The 15,593-nt window shown below is 37.7% G+C and overlaps 2 protein-coding genes across 7 annotated transcripts in view; one reads left to right on the forward strand and one right to left on the reverse strand.

Annotated features, from left to right (window-relative positions):
- LOC107660989 (N(G),N(G)-dimethylarginine dimethylaminohydrolase 2-like) overlaps positions 1-7,153 on the forward strand; it is a 10,220-nt gene extending 3,067 nt beyond the window's left edge. For 4 of the 6 annotated variants that reach the window (XM_016450423.1, XM_016450425.1, XM_016450428.1 and 1 more), the window contains 5 exons: positions 414-938; positions 1,007-1,195; positions 2,003-2,122; positions 2,237-2,380; positions 5,778-7,153. In XM_016450423.1, coding sequence (XP_016305909.1) covers positions 648-938; positions 1,007-1,195; positions 2,003-2,122; positions 2,237-2,380; positions 5,778-5,894 — 861 coding nt within the window. In that variant the 5' untranslated portion in view covers positions 414-647 and the 3' untranslated portion in view covers positions 5,895-7,153. The remainder of the gene's footprint in view (positions 1-413; positions 939-1,006; positions 1,196-2,002; positions 2,123-2,236; positions 2,381-5,777) is intronic. The other 2 variants (XM_016450427.1, XM_016450426.1) reach the window with 1 other exon arrangement.
- LOC107660991 (lysosomal thioesterase PPT2-A-like) overlaps positions 6,211-15,593 on the reverse strand; it is a 16,347-nt gene continuing 6,964 nt past the window's right edge. Inside the window, exon 7 of the mRNA XM_016450430.1 lies at positions 6,211-7,137. Within this exon, the coding sequence (XP_016305916.1) occupies positions 7,129-7,137 (9 nt within the window). The 3' untranslated portion in view covers positions 6,211-7,128. The remainder of the gene's footprint in view (positions 7,138-15,593) is intronic.

A 15,593-nucleotide genomic window follows, 5' to 3' on the forward strand; every position in this document is an offset into this window, starting at 1 on the left:
AACATTATGTAACAGATACAAGGTAGGAATAAAAAACATTTCAATTATTTGTTCAGTTCACTCATGCCAGGGGTCTCCAAACCGAGTTTGGAGACCCCTGTCTTATGCACATGAATGGTTTAAAGCTGCTTCTCACTTGATAAACAGTAACGGGACACTAATGTGGAATGAGACACTCTGACAACTGAAATCAGTAGATGTTTGAGTCAACTTTAAAGTCCAGGTGCAAAGACATTATTTATTCAGTTTGGTCACTGAGTCTGAGCTCTTAATTTAGCTCTCAAGAAAGTGCACCAGGTTGATTCATTTCACTTTGGATCCTAGATTTTCCAAATATTCACATAAATAGTTGGTTTGGTCTATAAGCTCTTCACGATATGAAGTTCTCTCTCAGTTTATTCTCTCTGTCTCAGGCAGTATTAAAGGGACAAACACACTCCTGGAGGTTTCTGCCCAGGGGATCCGGGGACGTCAAGAAGTTGCTGTTGCTAGAGGCTTGCAGTCACTTCCACTCCAAGACTGTCCTGCATAGACTTAAAACTTACTCAGTTTATGAATCAGAGTCCCTCACACACACAGTCAAGCCTATATACAAACATTCAACAGACACCTGTCATACACGCATAACCATTCATACATACGCCGTCATGGCCAATATTTCTCCATACGGCTGCTTCACGCATGCTGTGGTCAGAGGTATCCCAGAATCCTTTGGGAAGTTGGCGGAGGGCGGAGAAGGGTTTCAGACGGACCTCGCCAAGGCCCAGCGTCAGATGGGGGTGCTGACAGGCGCGCTGAGGCAGAAATTGGGGCTGCAGTTGATAGAAATCCCAGCAGTCTCCGAGCTGCCGGAGAGCTGGAGGATCGAAGACGTGGCTGTGATCCAAGGTGACACGGCGCTCATCACACGACCCCTCAAACAGCAGAGACGCAATGAGGTAAGTGGCACACGCAGGGCTGTAGGAGATGCAGACGTTACTGGGGCTCAGCAGTGTGTTTTCTCCAGGCGGAGGCGGTGAGGCGCGTCCTGAGCGAGCTGAAGCTGACGGTGCTGGAGATGGGCGACGAGGAGGGCGGGTCTGCTGGAGCAACTCTAGAAGGAAGTGATGTCCTCTTCACTGGAAAAGAGTTCTTTGTAGGCATTTCGAAACACACCAATCACCGTGGGGCAGAAGTTTTGGCTGACACCTTCAAGGTGAGCGCTGTGATTCGGTCGGATTGGATCTGTTAGCACCGGCTGATTAGAATGCCGTAATCATCGTGCACTTTATACATTGTAGATGACAGATATTTTTTAATAATGAATTTCATTGCTTTAATGCTTTGAACTGAATCCTTGCTGTTTGGTCAGATGATCACAAGGTGCCTCTCTTTTTGGTAACACTTTATTTCGATAGTCTCTTTTAGACGTTCTCCTAACCTTAAGAATGTCAACTAACAGTCATTCGAGTATTAGTACACTGTCTGCTTAGTATCTGCTAACACTTTTATTTGGATGGCGCCCCAACAGACTATAAGTAAGTTTGCAAGTATTTGTAAACATATTCTACTATTCTACCCTAACATAACAGTCTAGTAATACTCTAATGAGAGTTCGTTGACATGTAGTTACTTGTAGTTAGTAGAATGTCTAAAGTGGATTATCGAATCACTGTAAAAGCTTTGCCTGTGTAAAAAAAACCCGGCATTGCAGTGCTTGGATGTTGTGACTTGTGAGAGGTTGCTTAAACACTGAAGAGACAGGCCTAGAGCCTATGATATTCTGGTCTGTGGATATGGCTTGGGTCTCCTTTTCAGTGCAAATAGGTAAATTGCAAGTCTGATTGCTTAGAAAGGTAGCAACACCCCTCTCCTCAGAAAGCTGCCGAACTTCACGTTCATAGCATGGGCATCCTAATATTTAATACTCAGGGTTTGCCTTAGGAAGTATTACTAATAACTGGAAATTACTAGGAAAAGGCAAATAACAAAGGTCTGATGCTGCGTGGCTGTGTGTGTTCAGGACTTTGCGGTGTCCACTGTGCCGGTGTGTGGAGGCTCTCGTCTGAAGAACATCTGCTCCATGGGTGGCCCTGATACCATCATCATCAGCAGCAGTGACGGGGCCAAGAAAACACTCCGAGTGAGTATGTGCTATGTGACATAATCGGTTCATACACGTACATAGATGTATGCAGTCACATTATCAACAAGTACGTCATCAGCTGTGTGTGTGTGTTTTTTGTTTTCGCTCCAGGTGATGGAGCAGCTGACTGACCATCACTATGAGATCTTGTCTGTACCCGAGGATGTCGCTGCTAACTGCATTTACATCAGAGGTCCTGCTAAAGTGGACTACCTCCTGCACCCCACAGCGGAGGAGTGTCCCAACAGTATTCCTGTGAGTAACAGAGGATGCTCAGTAAAAGCAGTCACATCACAGAGAGTAATCAACAACACAAGCCGGTTTTGCTTGTATCATTACAGGTTTGTGTCAAGTTGAGCTTTTGTCATCAGTGGAAAACCATTCTTATAAATCAGTGGTTCTCAAACTTTTTACACCAAGTACCACCATAATGACCAACATTAAAATACAGTAATGTAGTAGGTCTTACTATTCAGCTACAGCTATGCACAGTAAAAAAAAAAAAAAACGAGGCAGTTTTATTCCTAATAAGAATATTTATTATTGTCATCCACTTTTTAAGTACAGTTGTAAGTACAGTTTGACCATTAACACCAGGATGCAAATTACGGGGGGTCTGACCCCCCCTAAAGAAGGCTTTAACACCCCTGATGGAAGTCAAAACTTCCATATGGAGATTTCCAATATGGAGATTTACTTGTAAATATTAATATGCATTTCTATAGCCCTAACTGATTTTAAAAATATAATTTTGGCAGCTCCTGAAATGGGTCGTATTGACATTACCTGAGCGGTTGAAGAATACGCTACAGCGCTCATTCAAAGACGTGCATTCATTGCTTGGATGGAGCAAGAACACCTAAAATGCATGTGTAGATTCAGTCGAGTGATAAAGTTTACCCTCTTCAACTTAATGCTGCTGAACTGAATTTTAAGGAGCAAACTATTTGCTAAAATAACCATAACATTAACAGCACCGCTGGCTGAAATACAAGCGCACGGTTCTGTCAGTCAGATGCACGTGAAAGCTGCATGTGTTACTATATCAAACACTGTGCTTTCTTTCAGAATTATCATTGGCTGGTAGAAGAACAAAAATAGGTTACATAACAGTTTTTACCTAAAAATGAAGATAAGGTAAAAGTGAATAATTACATTTTAGACACATTGTCAGTAATTTCACTAATGAAAATAAAGCTCTAGGAGAACTGTTGTGCGTCTCAGATCATCAACACACAGCGGTGTTTCAATAATGAATCCACGTTTTTAAACGAATCGAGTGAATCAATGATTCAGTGAACCATTATAAAGACAGTCACTTGCTTCGTTTCTGAATGAATCAGCCGTTTGAACGAATCGACTGAATGAATGTTTGAATGACTCACTTAAGACAGGGATTTGCTGCCATCTACTGGCGCTTTTAGTTTTATATTCAGAGAATCGTTTCTTTTTCAAATAATTTCTTATCACTATTTATTTGTATTTTGTATGTTGAATTAATAAATTTCTTTCTAAAGCTATGTATATTTCAGCTACCTTTTTGTTATTGTCTATTCAGTGTTTTTTTTCTAAATTAACACAATGATAACTATAATCTTTAATAATAACTTTATCTTTAATCGGCACATGATGTAGGCTACATGTTAATTAATCTCATTAATTTGAGATTCATTTGATTAATTAATCAGCACATTATGTAATAATTTTTTTTTAAATAATCACTTGACAGCCCTATTTAAAACATAAAAAAATAATATCTTAAAAGCTACTTGAATGCTTCAGTAAAATGACACTGAACAGATAGAATGAACATATTCTGCTGTCTCTTTCTTACAAATAAAAAGCTTAAATAATTAATAAAATTAAAATATATTGTACCTAAAAATTAAATAAAAACTGTACTGTACTTGAAAATGAAAATGTATTGTACTTAACATTTAAGTACAGTACAGTTTTTATTTAACTTTTACATAAAATACATTTTCATTTAATCTTTAAGTCAAGTCATCTTTATTTATATAGCGCTTTACAATACAGATTGTCAAAGCAGCTTTACAGTGTCAAAATAAAAGGCAGTTTTTTAATTTATAAGTACAGTACAGTTTTTATTAAACTTTTAAGTAAAAAAGTACTTGATAAAAAAAAAATATATTAATAACACAGGCTCTATGTGTAGCTAGCTGCAAGTAACAATAATGCTGTGTGACCACCAAAGCGTTTTTAGCCAGCTGAAAACACCAGGTGCTCTACTGAAAACCATAGATATGTATACGTAGATTCCTCATTAGCGACTGTTTCTATGGGCCGCTATACGTAAGCCGTCCGCTGTATTCGAAGGGTCAACTTGACGTCATTCACCATAACAGTAACATAAGTTACCAATGTTTCAAAACTTGTAATATTGATTTAATACATTTAAAAACACAAAGCAACCCATTCTCACCTGTGAAAGGTTAGCCCGTTTCTTCGGGAATTTAAATCCCGTCAGTTTTTACAACCATCAGCTTTGTGGGATTGTGGCATCTTCGAATATTCATTGATTATTATGGTGAATGACTAATTTATTTTGAACTTATTTTATGTATTAGAGAAATCTAATACATTGGCGAGCCACCCAAACCACTGCACAGCCAAATACAGCAAAATCTAACATATCGAAATCCTCTGACATTTCTCAGCGAGAATGAAAGGTGTTATTATTGTAATATTATGCACTGTAATAATTTCTCACCGGTGAATGAGACGTGAGGTAATCTGACAGAGTTGGACTCAACCCTCCACCTGCGCCATCTCTCATCGTGTCGCTGTTTGTTTAGCCTCCGGTCTGCTTGTGCGCGCTCATGTGTTTTGGAGGAGGCATGGCTTTGGAGAGTAATTATGCAGGGAGGGTGGGACCTTTAAATGTAGTCTTCCATTGAACTAAAGCTTTATAAACGCTTTTCATTACAGTTTTGAGAAAATGTTTGGTTGCTTTTTCAAGTGCACATATACTGCAAACCAAACAAGCCATTCTGATCATATATTTCTTTCATCAAAAATCACAGCCTTTGCAATTTCATAGTTGCACTAAGCCAAATTAAATCAAAACCATTGATGTTTGGTTTTATTTCGATAAGCTGGCTGTCATAGACTGCTTCATGTCTGCTAACACTTTATTTTGATGGACGATCAGCTGACTATAAGTAACTTTGCAAGTACATGTCAACTTATTCTACTAACAGTAACCCTAACCTACTGTAAGAGTCTACTAATACTGTAATGAGAGTTAGCTGTATTTGCAAAGTTACTTATAGTTCGTGGAATGTCTGTTGACTTGTCTTTCCTGTGAAAGGGGTCATATGACGCTGCTAAAAATAACATTATTTTGTGTATTTGGTGTAATGAAATGTGTTTATGCGGTTTAAGGTTAAAAAACACATTATTTTCCACATACTGAATGTTCTTTTTAGCAGCATCATATGACCCCTTTAAACTAGATGCTAGTGTCAGGAAAAATTTGAGTAAATGAAAACCTGCTTCGGCTGGCAGTTGTGTCTGCTGGCAGGTAATAGAAGAAACAGATCAAACTAAAGAAAGCTGCTTTTCTCATGGCTGATTATATGATAGGATGGCAGAAGCTGTGTTTGTTATATTTGCTGCTTCTCTGTTTCAGGCTTTCCAGCGTTTGACAGACTACACCCTGCTGCCCACCGCCTGCAGCGAAGCCTCCAGACTCGGGGCGGCGCTGTCCTCCCTTTGCCTACTCATCAACAAGAAACCCAACTATTGAGACACTCAAGTACAATCATTGCATAATCATATTTACTTTGTTTTCTTATGCATTCACTTCAGTCTGAGGTTTTAGGGGCAGAAATGGCCCAGTTAGAACTGGTTTGCTGTTGTCTGCAACTATCCATATGTTTCTCTTATGCTTTAATTCCCAAGCTCAGCTGCAGGTTTGTTTGGATTTTCAGAATGGACACACATTATGAGAGTAAATTAATAAATGGCCTTGAAATAAACAACCTTCTCTCACAGTGAAACTGAGGGGTTAAAGTGATGGTTCACCCCAAAAATAAATTCTTTTGCTCTTTACTCCTTGGGTGTTTTTTGTTCAAATTCAGGGCTTCTCCATTCTGGACCTCAAGCTCCAGCCTTGACCAAACTTGCCAGCCTCTAACTTTTTTAGCAGTCCTGAAGACCTCGATCAGCTTGTTCGTGTGTGCTTGATCAGGGTTGTGGACCTTGAGGGCCAGAGCTGAGAACCCCTGCTCGATTGACTTACAAGATGTGTAGTTTCATGGCTTCTGTAGGTTTATTATTCAATGATTTAATATCTTTTCCACCCAATTAAGATGGGCATGTTAGTGAATAAATCAGATTATATAGATATCTGTAGTGTGGCACAAGCACAAAACCAGTTTATTTCTCATGAAGGTGTCCGGGAAGAGATGGGTTTGGGTCATTGATTTTTACTGTACTTATCTAACCCTAATCAAAGCCCACATATTAACCTGTGAGAACATCATTGCATGTTCAGACCACAACATGTTAACCTGTGGGAATGTGAAATAGGTTGTATATGAGGCCACAAGCTTGTTTTGTCAAGGTAACAACATCCTTACTGTATGTTGTGGTGTCACTCTAATGTGTTTTTCAATTGTTACGTTACTGATATAATAGTAATGCAAAAAGTACTATTGTTTTTTTTTTCCATTTAGGTCAAATACCTTTTAAAAGTAATTAGATTAACTAAATCTCTATTAAAGCAATGCAGTGAATGAGAATTGTTTGCTCTCCCAGTGGTTAAATCATAGAAAAGAAAACAATGCATTCATCTCCAAAAAGGCTCAGATGTAAGATAAATAATTTTGATATGTATTATTCCAATAAAAATTTACAATTTAAATTAAAAAATTTACATTTTCTTGTACAGCTTTTTATTATTTCAGGAAAATTCCACATATACAAGCAGGGTCAGGGTCCATGACAAATTTAATTAATTTCCTCCAGGAGACCAAGGCCTACAGCACCTGTTTGGAGAACATTGTCAATAAAGATAGCAAAGAAGACTTGTATTTTTCATGAATATTTACTATTATTACTTTTTCTATTCTATCGGTTTTCTTTTTATTTATATTATTTAAAAAAAAACTTGCTATGTGTACTGTGTTAAGCTAACTGAGACTGGTTATAGCACTTGCATATTATTACTCTTGTTGATTTTGATTGCTTCTGTTGTCCTCATTTGTAAGTCGCTTTGGATAAAAGTGTCTGCTAAATGACTAAATGTAATGTAAATGAATATTTCAGTATTATCAGAATGCTCATTCTGATAGGGAGTCGCCTCACAGCAAGAAGGCCAGGAGTCTTTCTGTGTGGAGTTGCTCCGGGGGCTTCGGTTTCCACCACAATCTAAAGACATGCATCACTGGTGAATTGGAAACAAAAAATTGCCCACAGGTTTGAGTGAGTGTGTGAATGTTTGTGTGAGGCCTGCAATGGACGGGCCGTCTGTCCATGTGTCTCCTCACCTGTGGCCCGAGACGGTGCAGAGGATAAGCGTTTTGGAAAATGCATGGATAATTCTGATAAAAATATGAATTAATTTCAGTTTTTGACTAATGTATGGATATTATGTAAACTCAGAAAAACACAAGGCTTTTGTGGCAATGAAGCCATCTTTTTTGATCAGATGTTAGAGGAGAGGCTTCAGTATACTAAAAAAAATTTGTTTTGACAGCCTGTCCACAAATCATTGCCATTAAATATTTATTTTGGTGTGAGCTATATTCAGTCTATTAAAAAAAAAAAAAAACTACTCATTTCCTGGTTACCAACATTGTTTAAAATCTTTTATGTTTCACAGAAGAAAAAAATCATACAGGTTTGGAATGAAGTGACCTATTTTTGGGTCAACTATCCCTTGCCTCCCTGCCAGTGTACTGCTGCGTTACACTTTTTGCTAACCTGCTAAAGAATGACATAAATGAACCATATTCATATGTTGATGTACCAAAAGAATTTGCTTGGTAACTATCATCATCTAGAACCATAGAAGCACATTTTTTGGACATTCACCATGGTAGTGCTATGGTGTTCTTGAAATAGCTACCATGAAAATAACATGGGATATAAAAACGCTTGATTATCAATTTGACGTGAAATATTGGTCAAGACTTGATCAAGATGCTGTAACATCATTTTACGTTCAGTTTGGACGGCAATTTCTTTCAGTGGTCATTGGGTGAAAATAGGAAGTTAATGCCACACTGAAATTTAATGTATATGTAGTCCAATATGTTTGACGTTCAGTTTACATCAAATCAACGCCATGTCAAGTTTTTGACGTCAGTTTGATTTGCATATTTTACCTTTCTTTTCAACATCAGTTGACTGCCCACTTATGATCTTATGTAGGTTTTGTCCTTCCGGTCAAAGAAAGACCTAAACAAATCTCCCTACAGGCCAAAAACGCAGAAATGGAAAAAGCTGAACTACTGATTCCCCTATCTAATCTGGAGGCTGGTTCGAGTGTATCGAATAAAATGCCCTTCTATAGGGTTTATTTGTTATATCAGCAACCAGACTGGCTTTAACTAGGGTGACCATGCGTGATCTTTTTCCCGGACACGTCCTGGCCTGGATTTCTATATTGTGTAAAATGTCCAGGTTTTGGCTTTGTTTTCGTAAACCCGAGAGAGCTCTAGAGAGCAGATGCTCCTTACATGCTTTCGAATCTCTCTCGCGGTACTCTGATGTCATACACCGATCGATCTGCGCAGCACTGCTCCAAGTCCAACACACCTAATATGTGTGCGTATTTGCATCGCTTTGACAGTTCTCTGTAGATTCCACCTTCTCACGCGCCACGATTGGTCGATTATGTACAATGCCTGCATGTTATTGGTCAAACTACTTTTCGATTATTACCTTCAGCAAGTATGAGAACAGGAAAACAGCCAAAACCTAGATATTTTAGGCAACATAGAAATCCTGGCCAGGAAGTGTCCAGGAAAAAGGGCACGTAGGGTCACCCTACTTTAACAGGCCACACCACAGTTCACCAGTTCTTTATCATTAAACACCACATCATATATACCTCATATCATAATATATCATAAATACACACAAGGGATAATGAGCAACTAAACTAGAAACAAGTAATGATGATATGTAACCAAGGGAACCATGAAAAACCGGAAATAAAACACGAAAAGGAAATAACCACTGAAGAACAAAATACAAACTGAAAGTTAACTTTCAAAATAAAGAGTCCATAGGAAAAGATTTCACAGGACAAGTATAGGCAGTATTGGGTCATTCTACAGAAACGTCCACTTTTCTGTCCCTAGACTTTACAGAAATATTACAATTGAAATACACATTAGGGTTACAATATTTTTATATTTTAAAATGAAACTATGTTATTAGAAGCAGCGACTTTACAGACAGCGTAGGGATGCTGATCCTGGATGTAGAGCAGAATACTTGCAGAAAATGAAACTCAGAGTTATGTCAGAGACATTGAAACAAAAAAGAGAAATAGAATAAGCAATTTAAGTGAAAGGGGGAAGAGAAGTGAACGTAAGGCATGGAGGGTCCGTCAGCAAAGATGCAGGCAAAGAGTCAGAGCAGGAGCATTGACCCCCAATAACCTACATTGAACAAAATTATAAACGCAACACTTGTTTTTGCCCACATTTTTCATGAGATGAACTCAAAGATCTAAGACTTTTTCTATGTACACAAAAGGCCTATTTCTCTCAAATATATGATGTTTATGTTCTTTTACTAACTGTTTTCACTAGTTGGCAAATGTATGCCAAATGTAACAATTTAGTAATTGTTAATTATAGCTGAAGAATAAGTGTTTATGTTCTTATGTATGTCACTGGTGTTACATTGTGTCACTGGTGTTACTGTGTGTTTTTTTTTCTGTCACATTCTATAAAATGTGTCATGTGACATGATAATAATTTTACATCTATTGAATTCTGCTACACTCAAGAGTTAAGATTTAAAGGATTGTATCATTACTTGTTTATAACTGTTTTTCTAATATTTTCATTGTTATAGCAAATACATGTTTGTGCAAATTAACTAACATCATTCAGTCACACTTTTAACAAACCTGATTAAAATAAATAAAACATAATCTCCTTATTTGTTGCATTATCATTATTTTTATGTAACTCTGACTACATGTGCTGAAAAAAAAAAAGAGAAATTATATTTCATGAAAACCTTTAAAATTGCCAAAGAAGTAAGGTAACACCAGTGACAAAAAAAGGGTACATGCGATCTTTAAATAAATATACAAAAAATATAAAAAATCATTAAGCTGTCATTTATGTGTATTCATAAAGTCAAAAGGCAATCTAATAATGTGGTCTAAGTTTAAATGTTAAAAAAAGAAATACATTTTAAGACATCTTGACATACCAAAAGTGGACGTTTCTGTAGAATGACCCTATTATAGTATAGAGGAGGGTGATAATTAATGTAATTACTTTCTACTCTATGAATGTAGAACCGGCCAAAAAAACCGCTGACGGTGTCCTACTAGATCCATCGTGCAGAACACACCAAAAAAACTAAAACCGACCGACGCTCAAAAACCACCCGGCATTGGCCGACCGTCGGCTTAGTGTGTCCTGGGCTTTTCCATGTCCATTTTATTTGGTTCAGTTTTTTCCCCCACATTTTTAAAAAAGCCTTTAATGTGATTTTGAGGCATCAGAAATTAAAGTGTGAAGCATCATATTATTATAGTCGATTAAACAGACATTGTTATACAAACAATTTTCTGTGTTCACTCATGATTGGATGGATGAAGGTGTCTGGTATGTTGCACACGTTATGGATGGAGAAGCTAAGTTAGGCTACGATGATTTGGAAAGCACAATTTCACTTGTACTCAGAGATTATATATGTCTGTGTTAAAAGCCATTGCTGTGGTTGTTGTAAACTCACCAGGGTGCATACTATGTTGCATAACCTGCAGAAAAACAAATAAAATGTGACGGCCACTCCGATCAATGGCACGTCTGACGAACTGGGATTGAGTGCTTTAAGTCATTCAGCTGGCTTTTTCAGTAAGTGGACCGTTCCTGACTAAAGCAGGCATACTGACACTCACTATTTACAGCATATAAATATAAGGGCAGGTTACCCCAAAATGTATTCTACTTATACATGTAAGTTATGGTTTACATAACTTGGTTTACATAAACCACATGGTTTAGACAGCTAGTTAGCTTTATGCATGCCTCCAAAAACCTGATATGTCTGTATAAATGCAGTGGTAGACATTGATTAAATGTGATTAAAATGTAATAATAATGATTTTATAATGTTTGAAAGTAAATCCAAAAATAAAAACCTGAGAAAATAAGCATATTAGACAACCTGAGAAAAGAAGCAATGAATGAACCCATTAGTGGTCCTCTGCTACCATCTAGAGGTTATAATTGCAATGTCAGGGACTTTAACCAAGGAACTATATTGTTTTGAACCTTTTTTATCTACTATAGTGTCAGTTTTTGCCCGATCTCTATAAAATTTTGCATGCTTGTTTAGGACCCCATGATACAGGAGTTTGCAGTTTTATTAAGGTTTGAGTTTTCTTTTAGGATTTATAGGCTTTTCGTTAAAATTTTAGGCAGTCGTGGCCTAATGGTTAGAGTGTCAGACTTGTAACCCGAAGGTTGCGGGTTCGAGTCTCAGGTCCGGCAGGAATTGTCGGTGGGGGGAGTGAATAATCAGCACTCTCTTCCACCCTCAATACCACGACTGAGGTGAGACCCTTGAGCGAGTCACCAATCCCCCAACTACTACCCGTGCGCAGCAATATGGCTGCCCACTGCTCCGGGTGTGTGTTCACGGTGTGTTTGTGTGTTCACAGTAGTGTGTGTGTGCACTTGGATGGGTTAAATGCAGAGCACAAATTCCAAGTATGGGTCACCATACTTGGCCACATGTTACTTCACTTTAAGATTAAGACCATATTTTTTAAATGACCCTATTATAGCTGTCCAAATGCAAAGGGTCAACATTTCTTTGTTAATTATTGACCTAGACAGTCCAGAGAATAGTTAAAAACCTAGAATAAATAAATATTCTCAAATATTTAAAGAACAGTTTGACTGAGAGCAGTGGTCCTAGAGGCAAAGTTGTTCAGAATGAGGAGATCATATGATATGAAGATCTAGTGTATGTATGAACATATGATTTTTTTTATTTATTTATTTATTTATTTTTTTTGCAATTTGATTAGAATCATCTGTTGCATGTGCTCACCTTTAGTTTTGTGAGGTTTTGAGTTTTTCTTTCGGATTTATAGGCTTTTGGGTATATTTGGCCATGCCCCTTTTCTAAATGACCCAGTTATGGCTACCCATGGTAAAATTCAACCTTTTTTGATAATTATTGATCCAGAGAGTCCAGAGAATTGTACTGCAGTTGTTTGAGGTTGAGTGAAAATCATAGGACTAGTTCACAAAAGTAAGTAAAAAAAAAAATAATCCAAAATGGCCATAAATTTCGCCAGGGTTACGATCAAATCCGAGGCATGGGTTTTGTCATGAGCAAAGGATTCCAATGACATAAGGCACTTGAATGACGAGGTATCATATCGGTCTCAAGTGAAGTATGGAGTACCACAAGGCTCAGTACTAGGACCATTGCTTTTCACACTTTACATGTTACCCTTGGGAGATATCATCAAGAAACATGGTGTTAGCTTTCACTGTTATGCTGATGATACTCAGCTCTATATTTCTTCGTGGCCCGATGAAACATACAAATTCGCAAAACAAACAGAATGCATAGTTAATAAAAAACTGGGTGACTAGTTATTTCCTACTGCTAAAATCTGAAAAAAACAAACAAAAAAAAAAACAGAGGTGTTAATTAAGGGAACAAAAACCTCTGCATGTAATAACCTAAAACACTGTCTAACACTTGATGGCTGCTCTGTTAATTCTTCGTCATCAGTTAGAAACCTAGGTGTGATATTTGATAGCAATCTTTCCTTCGAAAACCATGTTTCTAGCATTTGCAAAACCACATTTTTCCATCTTAAAAATATATATAAATTACGACCTATGCTCTCAATGTCAAATGCAGAAATGTTAATTCATGCATTCATGACCTCAAGGTTATATTATTGTAACGCTTTATTGGGTGGTTGTTCTGCACGCTTAATAAACAAACTCCAGCTGGTCCAAAATGCAGCAGCTAGAGTTCTTACTAAAACCAGGAAGTAAGACCATATTAGCCTGGTTCTGTCAACACTGCACTGGCTGCCTATTGAACAGTGAATACATTTTAAAGTCTTGCTAATTATTTATAAAGCCCTGAATGGTTTAGCTCCTCAGTACTTGAGCAAGCTCATATCACATTATAGTCCTTCACATCCGCTGCGATCTCAAAACTCTGGCCATTTAATAATAATAATATCAAAATCAACGGGCGGCTTTTCATATTCCTATTTTCTATTTAGTGCCCAAACTCTGGAACAATCTACCTAGCGTTGTTCAGGAGGCAGACACACTCTGTCAGTTAAAATCTAGATTAAAGACCCATCTCTTTAACCTGGCATCCACGTCATGCTGGTTTCGTCTGGCCAGAGGAGAACTGGCCCCCGACTGAGCCTGGTTTCTCCCAAGGTTTTTTTTCTCCATTTCTGTCACCGATGGAGTTTTGGTTCCTTGCCACTGACGCCTTTGGCTGATTGCACAGACACTATTGGAAGAGAGCTGAACTGGATGATGACATCACTGAATCATCATTGAACTGACTTTAGCTGGAAAAATTACTCTGTTATTGTTAACTATTTTCCTGTTTGACACTGTATAGCTGCTTTGACACGATCTGTATTGTATAAAGCACTATACAAATAAAGGTGACTTGACTTGACTTGACCTGACCACGGGACCATTTTCAATGGCAGCGACTAGGGCACTGGTCAGGGTAGAAGTAAAGTTGGACACCAGAAAATACAGAGATATCCTTAATGAAAACCTGGTCCAAAGCACTCAGGACCTCATACTCTGCCAAAGGTTCACCTTCCAACAAGGACAATGACAAAACAATGAATCTTCACCATTATGGGGTGTAAGTGTAGACTGATGAAAAAAAAATGTATTTAAAGCATTTTAGCATACGGTTGCAACATAAAATGTGCAAAATAAAAAATAAATAAATAAAGGGATCAATACTTTGTAATTACAGTGTAATTAACTAAAGTTTAAGAGGCCATGAAAGTTACAAATTTTGTAAAAGTGCTCTCACCCTCATTTTCACTCTTTCTCACAAACACTTCATTCTACTTTACTTCTTTAAAAAACGCAAATAATCGACCACAGCGGTATCATAAAATATCCACACTCTCCCACACAGCCTGAAACAAGGACGTTATTACTACTTTAAACAGCCTTATAAGATGCAACCATAGGGACGCAACCGACAAATGCATTGACTTGCGAAATCATGGGAAATCCCCTTAATTGGACAAAGACAAAGATATCGCCTTCCTCAGTGGACATTCAAACTGATTATCGCCTATAATAAATATAAGATTGACCTGAGGAATGAATGCTGGTATCAGATGCACTTTAGGTTCTAAAGTGATGTTTTGAAATTAGTAATGGAGGCTTGAGCTCAGCTGTTAAACTGTCAAACTTAGGTTTGAAGGAAGTAGTTCTGCACAAAAGAGGGTTTTTAAAGACTCTCGGTTGTTGTCTCTTTTTTTATTTACACACTTGTGCAACCTCGTACCTACAGCTAAATCAAAGCTATGCTGATATACAGCTGTATCGCATGGCTCCTCGTGTGATACTGCTCATTATATTTACATTTAGTCATTTAGCAGACACTTTTATCCAAAGCGACTTACAAATGAGGACAATGGAAGCAACAAGTGCTATAACAAGTCTCAGTTAGCTTAATGCAGTACACGTAGCAAGGTTTTTTTTTAAATAATAAATAAAAGGACCTATCTGATAGGTAAGACTCAAACCACTGGAGTGCGGTTTCTGAGATGCCATTTGCCAATAAGGTTGATAGGAGGATCTGGTGGTTAACAGTGTCAAAAGCACCGGACAGATCCAGCAAGATAAGCATTGAAGATTTGGAATCCGCTCTTGCCAGTCTAAAGCAAGTGTTAGTTTTTTAGTCTAAAAGGGACAAGTGTTTTTTTTTTTTTTTTAAGAATAGAATTAGAATACAGAGTGCTAGAGTTAGAGGGAGTAAAAATTGTAGTTCTCTAAAAGAGATGGGTTAAGGGTAGGTTTCTTAAGTAGTGGGGTTATACGAGCCTGTCTAAATGTTGAGGGTAAAACACCAGTGTGAAGGGATATGTTAATGATGTGAGTGAGTGCAGGTACAACTACAGGAGAAATGGCTTGAAAGAGATGAGATGGAATAGGATCAAGCGGACAAGTAGTAGGATGATTAGAAAGGATGAGTTTGGAGACTTCTGCCT

This window comes from Sinocyclocheilus anshuiensis, unplaced genomic scaffold, assembly GCF_001515605.1.
Source record: "Sinocyclocheilus anshuiensis isolate Anshui unplaced genomic scaffold, SAMN03320099.WGS_v1.1 scaffold3416, whole genome shotgun sequence".
NCBI lineage: Eukaryota > Metazoa > Chordata > Actinopteri > Cypriniformes > Cyprinidae > Sinocyclocheilus > Sinocyclocheilus anshuiensis.